Raw genomic sequence first — 20,903 nt, 5'->3', positions numbered from 1 at the left:
CCTCTAGGTTTGGGATTAGAAGCGCAGTTCTTGTTTGTGCAGACTAATTTTCTTTTATCACTACAAATACATCGATTGCAATCAACAAAATACTCTTTGTGTGGTTCACACTTATCATTGGGTTCAAGATTTCTTTTCCTGAAATCTACATTTGTGATCTTTTGTAACTCATGTTCTTTGATTTCTTGAATTCCTTTCTCTGTAATCTTGATGCACAGTCGATCGAGATAATAACTTATATTAGAGCAGATGCAGAATTCGTCTTCTGTTCTCAAAACATTGCCTAATTTACAGCTATCTGCTTTATGACCGTTATTACAGGTATGATTAGTACATAATGACGGATTGATATTGCCTTTTGGGTCACACATACATAGATTGCAACCAACTATGTATAATGCATCTGGGGTGCAAGTTACATTAGGACAAACGTTTTGTAGAGTTGGATTATTATTCAATTCAAAGTATCTAAATCTATTTCTGCAATTTGCAGATTGCCAATGTCCTGTTACACTGCAAGTACATATTCTGTTATCATCTACATATGTTAGATTTGCTTGACATTCTTTTCTGTACGTTTTTGTTGTATTTTCTGCAAATAAATTAAAATGGTAAATAAGTTACATCGATAATATTTTCGTTCTACGAATTTATTTCTTTATTTTTGATAATTGTTCTATTATTTGTTTATTATTCGAAGTAGTACCTATTCAATTATTAAATATGAAGTATTCTTAGAAATTTTATTGATAAACCTCATTAGAAAGCATCTGTCAATCCACATTACACGTCTCCGAAACAATCGAACTTACTGGCATTCAGGCACAAATATTTCACATAAACTTAATTATTCAAGTTATTATTTTTATAATCCAAAGAAACCCGAATAAAATAATAAGTTATTTAAATAACAGATAACTCACCAAGCATCGCCGCTTCACATACCCGCTCACGGCATTCGTATATACCTTCCCTAGAGCATATGCAAGAATGACAGGGACCTTTGACCATTGCAGTTGGTATACATCGCCTCCCAGGCCCCACTAGCATCCCGTGGTCGTGAAATTTTCCAATTATAAATAATCTTCTCAAAATCATTACAATTTGAATAATAAATTATAATAAATTCTCGTTAATTAGATGCACGATCGTGCGTCAACATTTTGGTTGTGGGGATATAATATTTAACATTATAGTTTGTACTGAGGACTCCAAGGAGAATTTTGTGTCTGTTTTCTTCTTTATAAGCATTATATTTAGGTACACGAATTTTGTGTATATTCTTGATACAGTAAACATGGTTTCCATTTCAAATTAAGGGGAAGGGTTTTACAAATTAACAAGGTAAATTACACAAATGACAAAGAACATAGATTACGGAATATTTTAAACCAATGTTTTTAATTTTTGTATCAGGTTTATTAATGTATAGGTAATATTATTTAGAAGTCAAAATATGATTTAAAATTACTTACACAAGAAAGATTCCACATTAGATACATAATAAGTGATGAAAGAGAGTAGAATTAATCTCATGATTACACGAGAGCCAAATGTAATCAAAATAATGAAAAAACCTTATAGCTGTAATAACATGCTAATTACTTATTAATCATAAATTTACGATTAGAAGTTTTATGGCTATTTTAAGTGGTTTTATTTCTTTTATGCTGTTACTGGTCCTAATTAAAGCGTGCTGACTATATAATAGCTACACAGATTTTTAATTTTTTCGCTTATGGTAAAAATTTACCAATATATTAATTTAAGAGATTTCTAAGATGCATTTGATCTAAATCCATAATGGAACTTAAGTATATCCATTCGTAAAATGCATTTTTTGCGTAGCCCTATTAATTATAGCGGCCTTAAACTTTTTAAAATTATTTTGTAATTATTAAAAATATTTTGTTTTATGACTTCGTTATCATATTGAAAGGTGTTTCTCAAGGTACTCTATTTAGACTCAATTTGTTTATTATTTAGAGGGGCAGCTACAATACTATATACAGTTACAAAAATGTGTATATAATGTTTTTTGTAAGGATATTACTTAAATATAAAATTTAATAAGGTTAAAATGAAACACATCTTAAAATCCAATCTCCTTTATTCGTTTCGTAATTATTTAAATTCAAATATTAAGTTTAATTACATTGTCTAATACATTAGTACGAGAGCGTACAAACACTACAGTTAGACATTATTTTTTACTAATAAGTAATCATTGCGACTCTTAGATACCTTTAAGATTCATAAAATACTTTAAAATATTTGAAAGTACATAATAAAATCAAAAATAGTACTGTTAAGTAGTTTATCGATATACTCGGTCAACTGCTTAAGCGATCTTAAAAGATAACAGTGTAAAAGATTATGAAAGATATGATTCAATTGTAGACCGGGCAACGTAATAAAAATAAAGTTAAAAATGACAATGAAAAATATAATTAAACTCAACTTAAAATACAACCATACATAACTAATACTTATCTAGATCCAGACGAATTTCGAAGATAGTAAAAAATCCAGAAATGTATGTGATATTTTGAAAAATATTGTAAGTTGACCATGTGGCAGAAAATATGGTAGGTATAATAAAATCACTGATAATAATATTCGTATGAAGAGTGTAGAAAAAAATAAGTTTAAACAAGTAAACAACACGCTTTTAGATAAAATCAACTAAAAAGTATAAAATCATTTTCAATCTTGATGATCATGAGTTATAGGGAAATAACATTATTATTTTCAAAACTAAAAATCACGCTATAACTGTTATTGAAACTAAAAAAATATAATTGTTGCAATCTAGTAACTTTGCGACGAACTTTCTCTAAGACACTCGAACAATCTCACCTCGAAAATCGTTAATCCTGAGGATGTTGATAAGGACAATGGTACAAAATTATTAAAATTGTGTATTGTCATTGGTTTTTGATAATTCTTCAAAATTTTGAATTAAACTGAACGTTCAAAGTGGATAGAGATCGGGTTCAAAGATTCCGTTACATAGTTACATACATACATACAACCCAAGCTAATAAAAGCGTGTTAAAAATGATGACATTTACGGCAATTATTTAACTATTGTAAATGTAATTACCTTTAATAATATCAATATTGTATTTAGTATATTATTTGTATAAAATGGCAAGTCCAGCTTAGCTCTGTATTTTTGGGACCTATTTTAAAATTGATGTAGGTAGAGAAATTAAAATGGATCTATTTAATCACGATGTCGAGGGTAGCTTTGCTAAAAACTTAACTTAGATCTATCTCGTTCACTCTATTAAACTAAGTAAAAGTTACTCGCATATACTTAAAAATATGAAACATTACCTAAGTAACATTGCATGCCTCGAACTGCGCGAATTTCCCATTTTGCACATTCATTTCGCATTTCCTATTGAAGAAAATAAACGCAAACGAAAATAGATCAAAAATATTGTCTTGATATCATATCAAAATCAAAACATGCAAAAATTTTCGAAATCTTCATTGTTCTAACAATTTACATTGTTGAAGTCGTAGATAGGAAAGGAAATCAAGACAGTTCCATTGTACAGGTTGATAAGGAGCTCAGAGTAATAATAAAGTATAGAACGAGTCTACTTGAGTACGAACAGCAGGCACAAGGTAGAACATTACTAAGTGTGGTAGGGAGAGCATAATTCAAATTTACATGAACTAACTTGCTTTAATAGCAAACATCGTTATTCTGCTAAAATGTGCTGTAAAAAAGAAAAAATCAAAATCAAGCTAGCTGGAAGCAGTACACCTGCCTACGATTCGTACCAAGATGTTGGTACAGACCCACTCTATACCACTCTGAGGGAGTTAGATGTTGGGAGTGATCTCCTGCTCGCAGAGACGTAGTGTGCAGAAGAAACTTCTTCCATCAGCGGAGCAGGTGCAATCATTACAGGAACGTTTGAACTGTTCGCCGGGGTTGCAGCGAAAACTTGGATCCGAATCTGGAAAAGAAATCCAATTTTCTAATAAAAAAAAAGAAAGAAAGAAAGATAGAAAATGAAACTTTAGACCAAGTAGAAGTAACAAATAGTGGTATAAGTAATAACACACAACCCAAGTCCCATCTGAAGTCAAATGCTTTGTTGAAAACTAAATTAAAAATTAAACGCCTCTCCATTAAACGCCTCTCCATTCTCCAACACCACGTCCTTATAACCAGAACATGGCACCGCTAAATACTGCTGTTATAAACTATCACGACGTATCACAAAGAAGTCGTCTTTATTCATATAATGGATTTTATATATTTGTAGCTTAGTATAGTCCGCGCCAAACTTCAGGTCCGCGCTGAAGTTAATGCGCGCAAGTGTCAGTCAGAGAGTCAATGCGGTCGAACGCAACTACAAGCATATACTCCGTAACAACGTAAGGTCACACTAACTGCGCTATGTCCTGCGGGCGAGAGCGGGCAGCGGAGGGTGCCGGGGGGACCTATCTTCGTGCCGCTAATATCTACAATTTGCTAGTGCGACGCGACTCGTTCTTATATTCAGAGAGGACAAGCAGTTTGGTGCGGCTCTAAAGCAGTGGCGTAGCTAAGTGGGCAAGGGCCCCGGTGCATAGAGAAGGAATCGGGCCCCCATCCCCTTTTTCACGTAGCTTGAACTTTTATTGCCCTTCAAAATTATAGATAGGAATAATAATGGGATACAGGATACAGTGGGTTGAACTTATCATTAGTAGGCCAAATCCATACGTCATCTCTATGACGGGTAAAATCGCTGTGTTTGATAAAAGAAAATAGGAATAAATGAGCAACGACGCACATGACAGTATAAAATATTTATTACACAAATGGAATCAATGAAGAAAAAAAAACGATTTTCAACAGACTTTGCGGTCCAGTTCACAACCTCTTGCGCGCTTTAATTTTTGCGAATTCATCTATAACTTCACTCAAATCCAAGTTTGATGCCGCCTTATTTTCTATCGCAATTAACGCTAAATTTCGGAGGCGATCTTGTCCACTGCTGTTTCTTAAATAATTTTTTATGATCTTCAGTTTACTGAATGATCTTCATAAAAACATTCTCTATTTTTCGTTTTCTATCAAGTTGTGAGATAGTAGATGGTATAATAGTATATATTATACCGTTGCTGTTGTGCTGCAGCCTGTATCATTTGTACACATGTTTCATCATCGGAAATTTTTTTTAGCGAAAATGAGTTTTAGCAACATATAGTGCCATAATGCTAGATGTATGATTGTACGGAATAGAAATAATAGGAATGTCGGTAATACTCGATTAAATAAGGCTGGTAGTAGAGAATTGAGAATTACAACAGAGACACTTCTAGCGTAGCGTCAACTATTGTAGTGCATCCCAGAAAGTTGAAAATATCTCAATGAATAATATAAATAGAGCAGATATTAGTAGAGGGAATAAAAACTTCAATAAATAGTTTACGGGCCAAATTTTCGAATTGATCTCACGACCGTCAAGCACGTGAGCTTATCGCTGATGCAATATGTGCGTAGTGGCGTACTCACTACTCAGTTAAACTCTGTTAAATTACTAAATAACAATATTAAACAGCACATGCTTATCGAGAAAGTTCGGCGAATGTGTTGAAGGTCTTAAATCGGGAGTTCTCTTATTGTCGATGTTATGTTCACCTAAAATCATTAAATTAAAAAAAAAATCTTGTGAGCAGGGTCGAGGTTTCCTAGCTTCAGGAGCTGGCGAGTTCGCTGACCCGCTTTTTTCAAAGCTTAGGTTTATGGGCAAAGGGCCCCCCGAGGTCCGGGGCCCTGGTGCACTGCACCACCGGGCCCTACGATAGCTACGCCACTGCTCTAAAGGGCTCCCTGCTCGGATTCTAAAAGCTCCCTGGCCAGACTAAACGCTTAGGAAGCGGCAGAGTGTGGTAAGGAAAACTTGCTTTTCCGAGACGTTCCAGCTTAGTCCTCGGGGGTAGCGGCGCATCTATGGCCGACCTCAGTCAGCAGATGTTACAATGGGAGCCATGTATTGCTAATTTCCATTACCTGTGTTGCTGATATCATTTTCCGAAAGCTTCTTCTCGTTCTGGCAGTGCGTGGGGCAGATAGCGTGGCGGCCGTCCTGCGCGCAGCGGCACACCTTGCAGCCCTGCTCGAACACGCTGCCCGGTGTGCATTCTATCGCTTGGGTGGCCACCTCTGGAAACAGCTTTTGTGTTAATATATCGCTACTGATTTTTCAAAGTTATGTGTGTATTAGAAATTTATTACTTGCTTAAACGGTGAAGGAAATAATGAGGAAACCTGCACACCTGAGAGATTTATTTAAAAAAATCTCAAAAGTATGTGAGGTCTACTAATACACACTTGGCCACGCGGTGGACTATGGCCTAATTCCTCTTACTCTGAGAGGAGCGTGCGCAGCAGTGGGACTATAATGGGTTGATGATGATACTAAGGGAGGGGATAGAAAAAATAGTCCTAAAATTTTGTCAGCAGCAACAAAAAGGATGCACTGTTAATTCCGGAACATTGTAAGTGGCTGTAGGTGAAGTAAATGACCATTTTCCAGGAAGTTGCTGCTGGGGATGGCGACTCTACAAATCTTCGAGGAGCTTTACAATCTGAGGGCACGGCAGTGCACCCGCCAAGTCGAGTCTTTTCTCGAAGCAGTTCAGGCTATTTTCGACCCCCCTTTAACTTCGTTGTGCATAAAACTAGAAGCGTGAATTAGTAACCTAGCAGGCATTGTATAAACACGGCACATTTCAAATTTCATTCAATTTGAATAATTAATCAATTATTACGCCATCAAGAAGTGTCCAGAAGTAAAAAAGGAAGAAGTAGTAGTAGAAGTAGTTTATACCTTACCTCTCTTTCTCCTAACTCCACCATTGTTGTTGTTGTGAAGGGAAGCGCAGTCGATCCGCGTGCACGAGTAGTCCTGGCCCTCGTTGTCGCAGAGACACTTGTTGCAGTCCATCCGGAACTCCTGCCCCGGCTGGCAGGTCTTGGGCGTCTCCTACTGGATACAACAATCGCGTTATACCTTGATTGTGTACCGCACTGGCTTAAATATGTCTTTTTATATATCAAGAGTTTTTTTTTTTTTTTTTTTTTTTATAATATAAGAGTAGCAGACGAGCATGCAGTCCACCTGATGGTAAGTGGCTACTGCCGCCCATGGCCATCTGTAATCAACCCCAGATAGGATTAGATATTCCTACCTGAGGTCGGCCACAGATGCGCCGCTACCCCTGAGGACTAAGCTGGAACGCCTCGGAAAAGTCTGTCTCCCTTACCACACCCTTCAAACCGGAACACAGCAGCGCTTAACACTGCTGTTATTAGGTAGAAATAGGTGTGGCGGTGGTGCCGCCGGAGTCGAACCACAAAGGGTTCTACCACCTTTTAAGAGTGGAAAACTGCTGAAAGGATTCTACTAATTCTTTTTATATTTTGCAGTTGTCTTTTTGTTCTTTAAACCTAAGAAGTCTTGCGCTTATAAGTGGGCTTTTATCCATCAGTTTTCCATATTTTATCCCTATTATTTTATCAGCCCTTGGTAGACCACTATTGACAATAAGCTTCTCCGGAAATTAACGTGTCTCATCCAGAATCATCATCATCAGTCATCATCAGAAATCATACAGAACTTAACAACGTATATAACATGCGAAACATAGAAGATAGGATAACTTTAGAGATTGTACGTAAGATCTTGATTTTAGAATTGAGGTGAGGTTCTTATGCCTTACTTACTTATGACTTGAAATGATTATGATAAATGGTATGGAAAATGACCCAGAAAGTATTGCTATGGTAAATAATAAATTATGTCTCTTATATTCATAAACGCTCAATAACATTTTAGTACTTAGTTCTTTTTGTTCCTTTCATAACAATATTAAAAACATAAGAGAGAAGGATTAAAATGCAATCAAGTGCAAATGCAATAATGCATGCAAGAGTTAAAGTTATTAAGTGTTTACGAATAAAGCTCGATTCACATCTAGAGACCTTACATGTGCTGCCTTCCGCCTACTGACATCTCAAATAATCAAATAGGGTTCCACCTAAGATCTGCTGTTCCTGGGAACTACGTTGGAATGCCTCGTATAAATCTCTTCTTCACATCAAATAAAAATAAAGTAGAGCTTAACACTGCTATTACAAGAAAAATGTAGCTCTGATACCTGCGAAGTGGAACAAAGGGTTTCTACCAAACTATGTAACTGAAGATGTGAATCGAGCTTAACGACCTTTTCCTGTCACGCATATTCATGCCCGCATGCGTGCTACTTGCATCAGTTGCTCTATCGTGTTTTACACACAGCACACAGCGAAGAGACTGCAGCTAGTAAATTAATGTGAGCGTGTGAGACACGCGTGCGAGCGTACATGCGTGACAGGTAAAGGTAAGGAGGGATGACTCGTACCTTAACATGTTGTGAAAGACGTGACCCAGTGGCATCTGATCTCGAACTAGCCTGTGATAAGAAAATGTAATGTAGACGATATATGGATTCAATGATGATTTAAGAAAATGTATTTACCTGTGAGGTTGCGCGGGCTTTTCTGATTAGAGATGAATTCTGTAACAGAAAATTGATATTTTAGATGTAGTTGTACCGAATGGCTAAAATGGTAGATATTAAAGTCGTAAAACACCCTCTAGTTAATGAATATCTAATAATAGTGTAATCAAATAGGAAAAAAATAATAAAATTAAATTCTATAATCTAAAGACTTTATGACGGAAAGCTAGACTCCAAAAAATAATAATGGCAAGTATTGTTTACTATTTCACATGAAAGCAGATATAGTTAGAAAGGAAAAGTGACATAAAAGCATAAAAAATAAGAATAAGGTATGAAATAAAGTCATGAATGAAAGTCACATTAAACTTTGTATTAGATTTTTCCATTACACATATTAATAATATTAATCCTCCAACACCAAAAAGGATTACCACTAAGTTCTCCACCACCAAAAATGACTGATTGAAGAGACCGCCACTAAAACAACGAGGTCTGAAGGTAGGCAAACCTTTTAGAGTATAAGGAAGTACAGTAAAATTGTCCCCTCCACTTTTCTCCACCACCAAATTTGATGACTTCACTGTGTAACACTGATTAAACACATTCAACCATTAAATCGAACTCAAAAAAGACCACCACCATTGAAACAAATTCTAAAAAGATTCTAACACGCATCCAAACCTACAAAACTGAAGTAACGTAATGAATTAAAAGCTAAAGATCAACCACTAAAGTGGTAAAATAATCTTAATAACATACTTAAAAATGTAAGAGCTAATGTCCAACCACCAAAAGCATTTTTACTTAATAACATAAATGAATGTGAAAGCTAAAAACCATCCACCAATGTCCTAAAAATGGTAAACCTTAATAACAAATACAACGATTGCATAATAATAACCTTGCCATCATCCTCAGGAATACAGGCTCGTCTGGTACAAGAGAAAGACTTCCCATCAGGGTTGCATCTGCACATGTTACAATCCATCTCGAACACCTCGTCTGGTCGACATTGACGTTTAATTACCCCTAACTCCTGCTTGATAGGGTTGAACGACAACAATTAGTTAAAAATCTGATTAATAAGGATATAATCTAAGTGATACACAAACAACTACCAACACTACGCATACATAGACAACAAGAATATTTATAAAAAATTAAGATACATTTATGTACAAATAGTACAGAGAAAAGGGAAAAGAAATGGAAATTGATAGATACAATAAAATTATTTTTAAAACAGCGTATGTACTTATATACAGAAATCGATAGATTTATACAAAATAACATAAGAAGTAATTTAACAGAAACGTAGATGGATAAATAATGCAATTTTCATAAGATAATTGATACTTTATAATACTTACTCATATTCAGAGTATAAAAGTGTGCATATGTATAAAAATATAAAAACATGCATCCAAAAAACCACCATCAACTTCAAAATTCATCAATTTAAAAATTATATTCCACCGAAACACAAATATGACAAACAATACAAAAATAATATTTTCAAAAAAATATGATCAAAAGCAAAACTAATAAACGAACTTAAGTATAGATGATATACAAATAATAAAATCAAAATGAAAATAAGTAATAAATTAAAAGTAAACGTTTAGGTAATACCGCAACCAATAAAATGACTTCAAAAATAAGCAGGACATGACAGGATACATATAAACCAATAGACTCCATAGATCTCGGCGGTAAGCAGCATACGGCAGAAACAATACAAGCCAACCGAGTCCAATAAAATAAGCAGCATACGACCGACAATATAAGTCAACTGACTCTAAAATAGCCAGAACCGACCTCAGGTTCCTCAGTGGTGGTCTCATCCGGCAATTCAGGGACGCAGACCTTCCTGGTACAGAAGTAGCTGGTACCATCCTCGTTACACCAGCAAGTGTTGCAGTCTTTGATAAACATACGGTTCGCGGCACATACCACTGCCTTCTCGCTTGGGGCTGACCGTATTGCCTATAAGTAAGTCAAAGAGATGCTCGTCTTAAAAATAGCTTATGTATATTTGTGACAGCAAAACTCAAAAGGTGCATTGATTAAAATTTTATACCCAACGGTGGTTTTCTAATTTTAAGCCGAAGTTCTCACCGAAAAGCTGCCGAGTAGAGCTGAAACCAAGGACCTTCCCCCTGGGTCCAGCTCTACTCTGATTTTTCAAGGGGGCTCAAAACTGCCCAAAATCCAAAATCATGAAATCATCCTTAAGTTCCTTAGTACCGTTTTTGTGGATCGATAAATTTTCAGAAATTTTCATTAGGAAGGAATCAAGGCCTAGTTTTGCACCGACTTATTCCTATGGAAAGTGACAAATCGTGTGATAAACCTTGTCCTCAGCTGGTCCACCCCACCGAAACGAAAATATTGGTCCCTTGCTCCAGCAAGAACTTTAGGGTATCACGAGAATGAGAGGTTCAAAAACTGAATTATTAGAAATAAAGTGAGTAAAAATGACGCAATCCTTATTTTTCCCTTAGTAGATCACTTACATTTAAAGCTTTCCAACAATACTAGTAACAATGAATATAAATGAACACAAAAAATAGGAAATCGGAATAGGACAGACTTAACAAGAAATCAAACGCAATTTAGAACACGCGTACATTTATTTCTTTATAAAAACATTTTCCGCTTCAACAATGCATATTAATCGTTGTATTTATTCCATTATTAACGCAATTCTTTTATTGTCAACTTGTCAATTACTCACTCAAGGGAAGATTGCCTTCATTGCCTGAAATACAACAATGATTGATTAATAATTGACATTAATGACTAGTAATTTATCATTATCACTATTACTTTTAATCTAAAGTTGTTACTGCGCTTTCATTGTATTATATACTTTTCATTGTTATGAAGTGAGAAATTATTGTTCTTTTACGATGATTTTATACACATGTCTTCTAATAGTTATTTAATTATCTCAGACCAATAAATAAAGACTTAGCTTAACTAAAGTCACTTTAATATGAATTGGATTCCTATTAGAGAACTTAGATATTCATCAGTCCTATTTCATTGAAATTGGAGATGGTAGAATCATCTGTGGTTCGACTCCGGTGGCATCGCCGCCACACCTGTTTCTGCTTAATAACAGTATTGTTAACCGCTTCTGTGTTTTAGTTTGAACGGTGTGTTATGGGAGACATACTTTTCCCAGGCATTCCAACTTAGTTATCAGGGGTAACGGATTATATATTTCCATGGACTGCAGTGACCACTTAACATAAGGTGGACTGTATACTCATTTACTACTTCAATTTTATAAAAATAGTTTTCTGCATTTCTTCATGACTTACGGCTTAGCTTACAAACCTTAACTTCCAGGAATTCCACGTCATTAAGTAAGGGACAGGGTCTAGTGGCACAGGCGAAGTCAGTACCATCGATGTTACAATGACAGGTGCTACAACCGACGTGGAAGGTGTCTCTTGGCTTGCAGACTGAGTGACGTTCGACGTGGTCGGCACCCTTGAAATTTAAATGATCCTTCATGAGTGACCATGAACAAACATAAAGACACAAATATGATAGAATGTTATGTTATTATGCAACTGCCCTTACAAAAAAAAAAACATAATAGTATTATTCAGGTTTACTCCTTAGACCAATACTAAGACTTCTTAAGTCGGTGGCTGCTTATGACACTCCCAAAATCAGTATGGACACAAACATAACACAAAAAAGGTAAAGATTAAGATTATGATTCCACTCATAGGCATCTTTGCCACACTTATTTCTGACAAATAAGAGTAGAGTTTGGCTTTAAGAATGTACTAAGTACACGAAGTATTCCAAATAACTTAATCATCTGAAAGAACTTGACAAAGAATTTAATTTAAATAAAACATTTTGATTCTCACCTCACTCTCCTTGAAAACCTCAACTTCTTTGTCCATATCTCGTTCCAAACATTCGCTTTGGGTACAAGAGTAGCTTTGACCACTGTTATCACATTTACAGGAGTTGCATTCAACCTCAAAGAGTTCATTTGGTTCGCACACTGACCGCTTCACCACTTGGTGGTCATCAAAATCTTCAAAATCAATTGAGTAATAGACTTCATTTTCTACGTCCTGAAAAATGTACATTTATACCTTTTATTAAATGTATTAAAATTGTATAAGGTTAAAATACTGGCTCAAACAATGCTCCTTGTGATACGCCATATGCTTAAGTATATTTTTATATGACTTATAATAGAATAAAACAGTTCCGATCTGTAGTAATCCAGTGACATAACGTTACAGATATTTTTTAATACGATTTGATTAAATCCAAGGAGATAATGCAGAATTTCAGGGCACGGGCACTAAATCAAAAGCTATAGATAAAACTAGAAAAATGTACTAATATCATATGTAAACTTTTAGGGGTCGTGGGGTATTGAAGCTGGAAAACTGTGTCTAAAGCTACAACGAATTCTAAAAATATCCCTTATCAATAAATGAAACATAAACGGATACTTACCTTGTTATGTTTCCCATACACCCGTTTGCTTTTTCACAAAATGTATGTGCACTGATGGCCTTCAACCAAAATGTTTTGACAAATGAATATACAATTAGATTAGATTTTTTACAATAATTTTTATATACTCGGTGCTAATATTGTGCAGTGCAAAATGAAGTTCGCAGTGTAAAATTAGAGATTTATATTTGTTTCCGCATTAAGAAAAATTTAGTATTTACTGATTCTATTACAGAAATTTGGTTAATATGTTGTGTGCTTAATTAATATTGACCGTGTTTCTGAGTGCGTTTGAAGCCTGCATGGGTGCCCCTCGCACCTTATCGATGCATAACTTTCGTACATAATGTTTCAGTTTTATAATTCACACGCACGCATGACGTTAAGTTATTGAAGCAGGTTTATTCACACATGCGGGTGAAACACGCACGAGGGTATACGACCGCGTGGCAAGAAAATGCCCGTACAGCGGACAACGCTACGCAAGTCATGTCTGTGCTTTATAAACGACATTTTATGCGTCTATTATCATTTATTTAGATGAAGTAATGAACAGAATAAATGAGTTATGACAATCGTTAAAGTTGAAATTAAAAACATAAGTTATGTGGCTTCCTCAAAAATACAAACAATGGCAAAACACCAATGATCGTGTAAAATATATAAATTCTAAATAAACTAATTTATTTACTTACGGGCACAGAACTCTCTTTTTCAATTCCTTCTCTGTCGTTAGGGTACGGATCTGAAAATACGTAAAATTCAATATTGTAATAATTATCAGAAACTGCTTATTTGTGGTTCGACTTCGGCGGCACCACCGCCACACCTATTCCTACCTCATAACAGCAGTGTTAGGCGCTGCTATGTTCTGTTTTGGGGTATACTTATCCTAGGCGTTCTAGCTTAGTCCTTAGGGGTAGCGGAGCATCTGTGGCCTACCATACGTAGGAATATCTAATCCTATCTGGCGTTGATTACGGATGTCCATGGGCGGCAGACACCACTTACCATCAGGTGGACTGCATGCTCGTCTGCTACTGCTACATTATAAAAAAAAGTTACATAGGATATACAGTCGTTGCCATTAGTAGCCTAACAGATTGTTTCGTGCGCGCTTCCGAGCGTCGGAACTAAAACTTTAACTGGTCCCAGTTCTTACCATTAGATATGAGTCTTATTACGCGCTGCCATTAGCTGGTTTATAAGAGAGACATACTATCTCGAGGCGTAGCAGAGCATCTGTAACTGTCCCCATCAGTCTCATCTGGGGTCGATTACATATGTCCTTGGGCGGCAGCAGCCATATACCATCAAGTGGAATGGTCGCCTGGTACTCTTCTGCAATTTATAAAAACAAAATCGACTCCAGAGCTGCCACCAATACTACTTGGCTCTGTAACAACATTGTGATACTGCTGTGTTCTAGTATGAAGGGCATAGTATAAGATACATTCCAACTGAGTCCTCCGCGGCAAGACTTCTGTACCGATGTTAGATACTAATTCATTACGGATATGCGCGGCACTAACCCTCTAACAGGAGGACTGCTAGAAATTTTGTTTCTGTTATATAAAAAAGAAGATATACCAACTTTCATCTGCGCAGCCTAGTTCTGTACACGACGCCGTGCCCTCGGGGCCACAAGAGCATGTGTTGAAGCACTCGATCTGCCACCGTGTTGACGGCGCACATTGTCGCATTGGCTCTGAAAATGTTTTTATGTTTTGTTTATAAACATTTTTTTTTTTTTTTTTGTACTTAAATCTAACGATAAGGCAGACGAGCTACCCGATGGAAAGTGGTCACCGTCGACATTTGCAACATCAGAGGAGTCGCCAATGCATCACCGACTTTGAAGAAGACTATTAGAAAAGTCTTACAGTGATTTAATAAGGGATCAAATCGTAAATGTAAGAGTTGTTTATTTATTTGATATTTTTCGTTCGCAGATAAATATTCTAGTTCAATAAAGATCTTGTTATAATAAAAGTCTGAGTCTATGGCAGGTTCACCAGTATGCAGAAAAACATATAAAAATGGCGATAGGCACGGAATGAATAGTACAACATTAAAGCTTCCTCGTGGTGTTGAAAGGAATCTACGGGGGAGGAGGTGGAGCAAAAGGCCCTGAAAATGACTCCTGAAGTTAATGATTGCCTTTGTGATTTTGAAATTTGATAAATGAGTCTGTAATTTTTGAGGAAACTATACAATAAGTGGGCAGAAGTCGAAAAATAATTGAAGATCAGTGGCATATAACTTACCATTCTCATGACCCGGGCATATCCTGTCCGTGCAAGCTGGCCTGCCGTCTGCATTGCACGTGCATGAGTTGCATTGACTGATCCACTGCGAGCCTGGTAGGCATTCTTTCCCGAAAGGAAGGTCACGGCCTCTCACACCTGAAATACAAAAAAATATGAATTAACTTTGGCGACTTTTCAAAAATTTATGAATTAACTTTGGCGACTAACCAAAAAATTATGAACTAACTTTGGCGACTTTCCAAAAATTTATGAACTAACTTTGGCGACTTTCCAAAAATTTATGAATTAACTTTGCCGACTTTCCAAAAATTTATGAATTAATATTGCCGACTTTCCAAAAATTTATGAATTAACTTTGCCGACTTTCCAAAAATTTATGAATTAACTTTGGCGACTTTCCGTAAGTGAAGGTGTTAGAACGCTGTATGGTTCGGCGGCATCACCGCCACAACCATTTCTGGCTCATAACAGCAGTATTAAACGCTGCTGTGTTATGGTTTGAAGAGTGTGGTAAGGGAGACATACTTTTCCGAGGCATTCCAGCTTAGTCCTCAGGGGTAACGGCGACCCGTGGCGGACCTCAGGTAGGAAAATCTTATCCTATCTAGGGTGGATTGCAAATGTCCTTGGACAGCAGTAGCCTCTTACCCTCAGGAGGACTGCATACTCGTCTGCTATTCCTATAGTATAAAAAAAGATGACGACACATGTATATTGAATCAGAGGGGGAGATCTACCTCTGTAAAAATTAACAGAACATTCTTAGTTAGCCCACAGGAGTAGTAGCGAACGCTAGGTGAGCGGAACGGTATCTGTAGCCAACGTTAGGTGAGCTACATGAGTCTGCATGCTCGTTTGCAAGTTTTTTTTTTTATGTAAATAAAACTAAATTAAATCTTAGATGTTTTATTGCCCATAGAATTCGGATGAACTGCAACGTTTTTGACTAAAAAAGGCATAAACAAAAGCTTTTTATCCGCACGCATCAACTGTCTGTATAATAAACATTAAAACAATGCTATACAAAATCTAATAAAAATATCAGCATCACGCTTAGATTAGTAAAGATACTTCGCCGCCTTGAAATTGAATGAAGCCACAAACGGCTTATTAGTAAGTTCTTTTTTTGAATTCTTGACAAATAAAAACATTTTTAGAGAAAATTTACGAATAAATATCTAATACTACGTAATTTACATAATACTTAAATAAATAATTATTTCAAATATTTTAGGGACATTTTAGCACAGAGACGTGGCAAAACTTTTTTACGCAACTATTTCAATTCTCAAAACTGGGTACATTTTCTTGTTAGGAGTGAGTAATCTTTCCTAATCTATGGCATCACGATTATTTTCAAGTCATGTGACACTTTCAGTTTCCCGCCAGAATTTCAATGATGGCTGCCGAAAGTCACGTGACGCGGAGCGCCCGGCCGATCCTCGAATTGCCCTTTAACCCTCGCAATAATTGCAGTTCTATTAATAGCCACAAACAATAATTGCTTCAATAACACTCGCCTGCCAAGATAGCTTTGTTGGCGATTGTCAAAATTTCAAATTAGACGGCCGAATACCCGAAATGCCAAAGCCAATTTTCTTTTTATTAAAAATATTTGCTACCAAGATTTTTTTATGCATATCAACTTAATAAACAGTATGGTTACGTTGTAATGTCAATAATTACTTTGTGATTATCAATTAAATGGTTTCATTTTCACGTTTTTTTATCTAACTAGCAGAAGTTAAATTTCTAAGTCTATTATTTTTTAAGGAAGTAACTTCTTATTATCAACGTAATAATTATAGTGTGCCCTTAAACCCATTATAAATGCTATTGTTGACAATTATCAAGTTGTTTTATTAATTTTTATGTTGTTAATGTTATAAAACATCAACACGAAGAATACATTTTTATTATGAATAACAAAAACAAAATAATTTTTAAAACATCTATGAGGAAATTGCTACGATGGAATTGCCGATTATCTTTGATGTATCGCTGATTGATTTTCGCTCGTAAATTAGCTTCCAAACCGTCCAAAGTATGGAAACCGTAAAAGCTACTTGCCTTATATCATATATCAGTATACCTTACTCATCATTTTATCAGTATAGCCTAATATTACTCCCACAACTAAGATGAGTCCAACGACACCTCATACAATAAAATCCGTCAAACCGCTTGGGTTTCAAGGCGTCCCAAAGAATGAGACATACATTTTTATGTCTCATTTAGGTATAACATACATACGTACGCTCGAAAAATATTACAACAGTCGGGTAAAAAATCTCAAAGATATATTGTTAAAAATAGTCCTGTAATAACTTGATTATTAAGCATAAAGCTAAAAGAGATCCAAAATTTCATCATGCAGAAATATAAGAGGGAGTAGGTAAGTCAATAAATGAATGAATGAAAAGCAAATTGACATTATGGCTTGTGTTTAAATGTTTTTATTGTGTTAAAGATTATTTAGATTTAAGGAAAATTGACATACAAACTTCATTTAATGACTATATAATGTAACTAATGCTTCTTGGCATCAATAACTGTATAATATTCAAATTACGTATATTGCAATCAATTATTTTAAATATTGTAAATTGTTTTTGATTACTATGTGTACAAAATTTGCACGCCGACCCGGCAGAATGAGAGAAATTTGTAACTATAAGACCTTTGTTAACCTTATTCTATGCAAATAAAGAATTATGAATTATGAATTATTAATAATTTTAGTAATTAGATGAGTTTTTCTTAATGGTTTGAATTTATTTATCATTATTAATAGGACCATAAAAAATATTTACAATTTTTACTACTGCAATTAAAGTAATAAATAAGTAAACAATTATTGTTATAAATACTAAGTTTGGGTATTATATAATTTCGTTTTTTTTTTATTTATTTTTTTATATGTATTTATTAAACTTTATTTATATTTTTATTTAACGACATAAACTAAAAATGGACTTATTTACAAAATATATACAAGAAAATTATAAATAAAATAAGCCATCTAAAATTGCCGTGTGATTGGTTTTAGTTATTTTTTTATTATTTTCATTATTAAAAAATATTATTTTATTAAAAAAAATATTTATTTCGTATAGATTAGAATAAAATTTATTCAATATAATTTATTTATGAAATAAATACTTAATATAATTGATATAATAATACATTAAAGAAAGAAAAGAAATATTAATTAAAGTAAAATTAAATATTTCATTTCAAATCCATTATTTTATCAAGAAGGACATACTTAAATTAAAATACAATAAATAACTAATTTTAACAAATGTTTCAATCAAAGAAGAGCAGTATAATATAACAATAAAATAATACCAATCACTTAAACTTACATCTATAAAGCTGTTTAATTTTTGATTCAAATAACGGCAGTTCTAAACTTTCTTCGTTGTCTCATTAAATATTCCGGTCACCCGCATACTTGTTATATTCCATCCCACGATGCAAATCAGTCAATATAATTGCACCGAAGATAATGTATAGCTAACATTCTAAATCTTTGAACCACGGCTTCTCAAACTTATAGGTCCATGTACCCCTATTACAATTTTAAATTAATTGCGCACCCCTTTACATTTTAATGGGACTTTGGTTACAAATAAGGTATTTTATTATAATACTAGCTGACCCGGCAAACGTTGTGTTGCCATATAAATAAAAAAATGAACAACCCTTAACCCCAAAAATAATAGAGTGAACAACCCTTATCACTTAGGGGTATGAAAAATAGATAGTAGCCGATTCTCAGACCTACCGAATATGCATATAAAATTTGGTGAAAATCGGTAAAGCCGTATCGGAGGAGTTTGGTAACTAACATTGTGATAGAATTTTATATATAAGAAAAGGAATAAACTCACAAAGCATAAATATGTGTTACCATTTATCATGTAACAAGTGATTTGGTTCTTTTGTTTTTTTTTATTTGTTCAGATTAAAGCCACAAACATCTCGATTGTAAGTAATCACTCTCTTCCATGAGCAACTCAACATAGTTTTAACCTAAAACCGATCACATAAAATATGCGTTGCTATTTCCTGAGATAGTTAATGTAATGCAGAATAACTGCAAAAATGTAATTTAACTTATATTGGTAACGATAATATTGTCATCCCCTATTTTATCCCCTTGGGGGTAGAATTGATCAAAATCCTTTCTTAGCGAATGCCTACGTCATAACATCTACTTGCATGCCAAATTTCAGCCCGATCCGTCCAGTGGTTTGGGCTGAGCGTTGATAGATCACTATGTCAGTCAGTCACCTTTGAGTTATATATATTTAGATTATATGGTAGACATTTTTTTAAGAAACAAATTATTTTATTACGTTACTCCATTGAGCATTAATGAATGGTTATAATTATACTCTATTATCTGGGGTCAAACGTAAAGCACCTGTTTCATACAAAGCGATTATCGGGCAAATTAGCGGTATAAAATCCGATAATGTATGTAATTCGTTATTGTGTTTTTTTAAAGTTCACTGAGAATAGCTTTATTTTTTATTAGATTTTTATATTTATTTTATTTTTATTAAATTTTAGTTGTAATTTTAGTATATTACCTTTTTCCGTTCTTTTATTTTCTATTCTTGCTCTTGCCTTCTAAATTATTTTGTGACATATTAACTTACTTTTATATTTTACATTAAGTCTAGTCCTACGTTAATTGTAATGTAAAAAGAAAATAATCTTAACTCTTTAATCGCTTGTGTTGGAACAATTAACATCTGATACAACCCTCATTGTGTTGTTTACTACGAAATGCCAAGAAAGAGTCCTTGTTACAGATAACAAATTACAACTTAAACCCAACCATAGATTACGATTGAATTATCGTTATTACTCGATGTTTATAATAACCAGACCAGAAACGACTTGGCATTTTGAGCAAAACATTGAAACAAAATTCTGCCATGACACAAAAATAAAACGAAATGTATTTATTTTGATTTGTTTTTTAATAAGATTGACGTAACAGACAGGCATACATTCCGCCTGATAGTAAACTGTCACTGCTACCAATGGACATCTGTAACTCCATATAGGATAGCGATCTATCGACTGCTTAACGTGCTTTACCACAATCCTATGACCACTTTCCTTTAAATTTGCTACTCCAATCGTGTAAATAACGTTTATCCACGTGTCACAGTCATGGTGACTCTTCACCACCACCAATCAGCATCACATATCGACCGCCAGACCGTTACCTCTAAAGATCAATTGTTTTTAACAATTTCCATCGAATGACCCCCTTAATATGCGAATGTATTTCGCAGCCCCATATCTCTTTTCTTAATAAGGCACTTTAATTAAATACATAACTAAATGTATACAAATATCCTTAATTTTCTTAGTAAAAATATGTTAGAAATCGAAATTTATAGTGTGATCCCCAGGGGGTAACCCAAACTTTGAAAACCACTGTAACAGATCGATTCCGATACAAGCGACGGAACGCCGCACACAACAATATAATTTACTTTTTGACATAAGTTAAGTACACAAATTATCTTCAAACGGATCGGCGTCTGTCTGTCTCGCCGCCAATTAATTGTGAACTAATTTCAGTCG

General features: G+C 34.7%; 1 protein-coding gene across 4 annotated transcripts in view; it reads right to left on the bottom strand.

Annotated features, from left to right (window-relative positions):
* Window positions 1-2,092: 2,092 nt before the first annotated feature.
* Window positions 2,093-20,903, bottom strand: part of LOC140756654 (uncharacterized) — a 33,773-nt gene continuing 14,962 nt past the window's right edge. Inside the window, exons 2-11 of one of the 4 annotated variants that reach the window (XM_073092200.1) lie at window positions 15,288-15,425; window positions 14,615-14,728; window positions 13,716-13,765; window positions 10,339-10,506; window positions 9,422-9,556; window positions 8,536-8,574; window positions 8,419-8,469; window positions 6,851-7,001; window positions 6,026-6,178; window positions 2,093-3,977 (exon numbers count right to left, since the gene is read on the bottom strand). In XM_073092200.1, coding sequence (XP_072948301.1) covers window positions 3,841-3,977; window positions 6,026-6,178; window positions 6,851-7,001; window positions 8,419-8,469; window positions 8,536-8,574; window positions 9,422-9,556; window positions 10,339-10,506; window positions 13,716-13,765; window positions 14,615-14,728; window positions 15,288-15,425 — 1,136 coding nt within the window. In that variant the 3' untranslated portion in view covers window positions 2,093-3,840. The remainder of the gene's footprint in view (window positions 3,978-6,025; window positions 6,179-6,850; window positions 7,002-8,418; window positions 8,470-8,535; window positions 8,575-9,421; window positions 9,557-10,338; window positions 10,507-13,715; window positions 13,766-14,614; window positions 14,729-15,287; window positions 15,426-20,903) is intronic. The other 3 variants (XM_073092201.1, XM_073092202.1, XM_073092203.1) reach the window with 3 other exon arrangements.

This window comes from Epargyreus clarus, unplaced genomic scaffold (assembly GCF_041222505.1).
Source record: "Epargyreus clarus isolate Ecla_fem2 unplaced genomic scaffold, WU_Ecla_fem_2.2 ptg000035l, whole genome shotgun sequence".
NCBI lineage: Eukaryota > Metazoa > Arthropoda > Insecta > Lepidoptera > Hesperiidae > Epargyreus > Epargyreus clarus.
The sequence above is the reverse complement of the archived record's forward strand: the minus strand, read 5'-3'. Positions and strand labels throughout refer to the sequence as shown.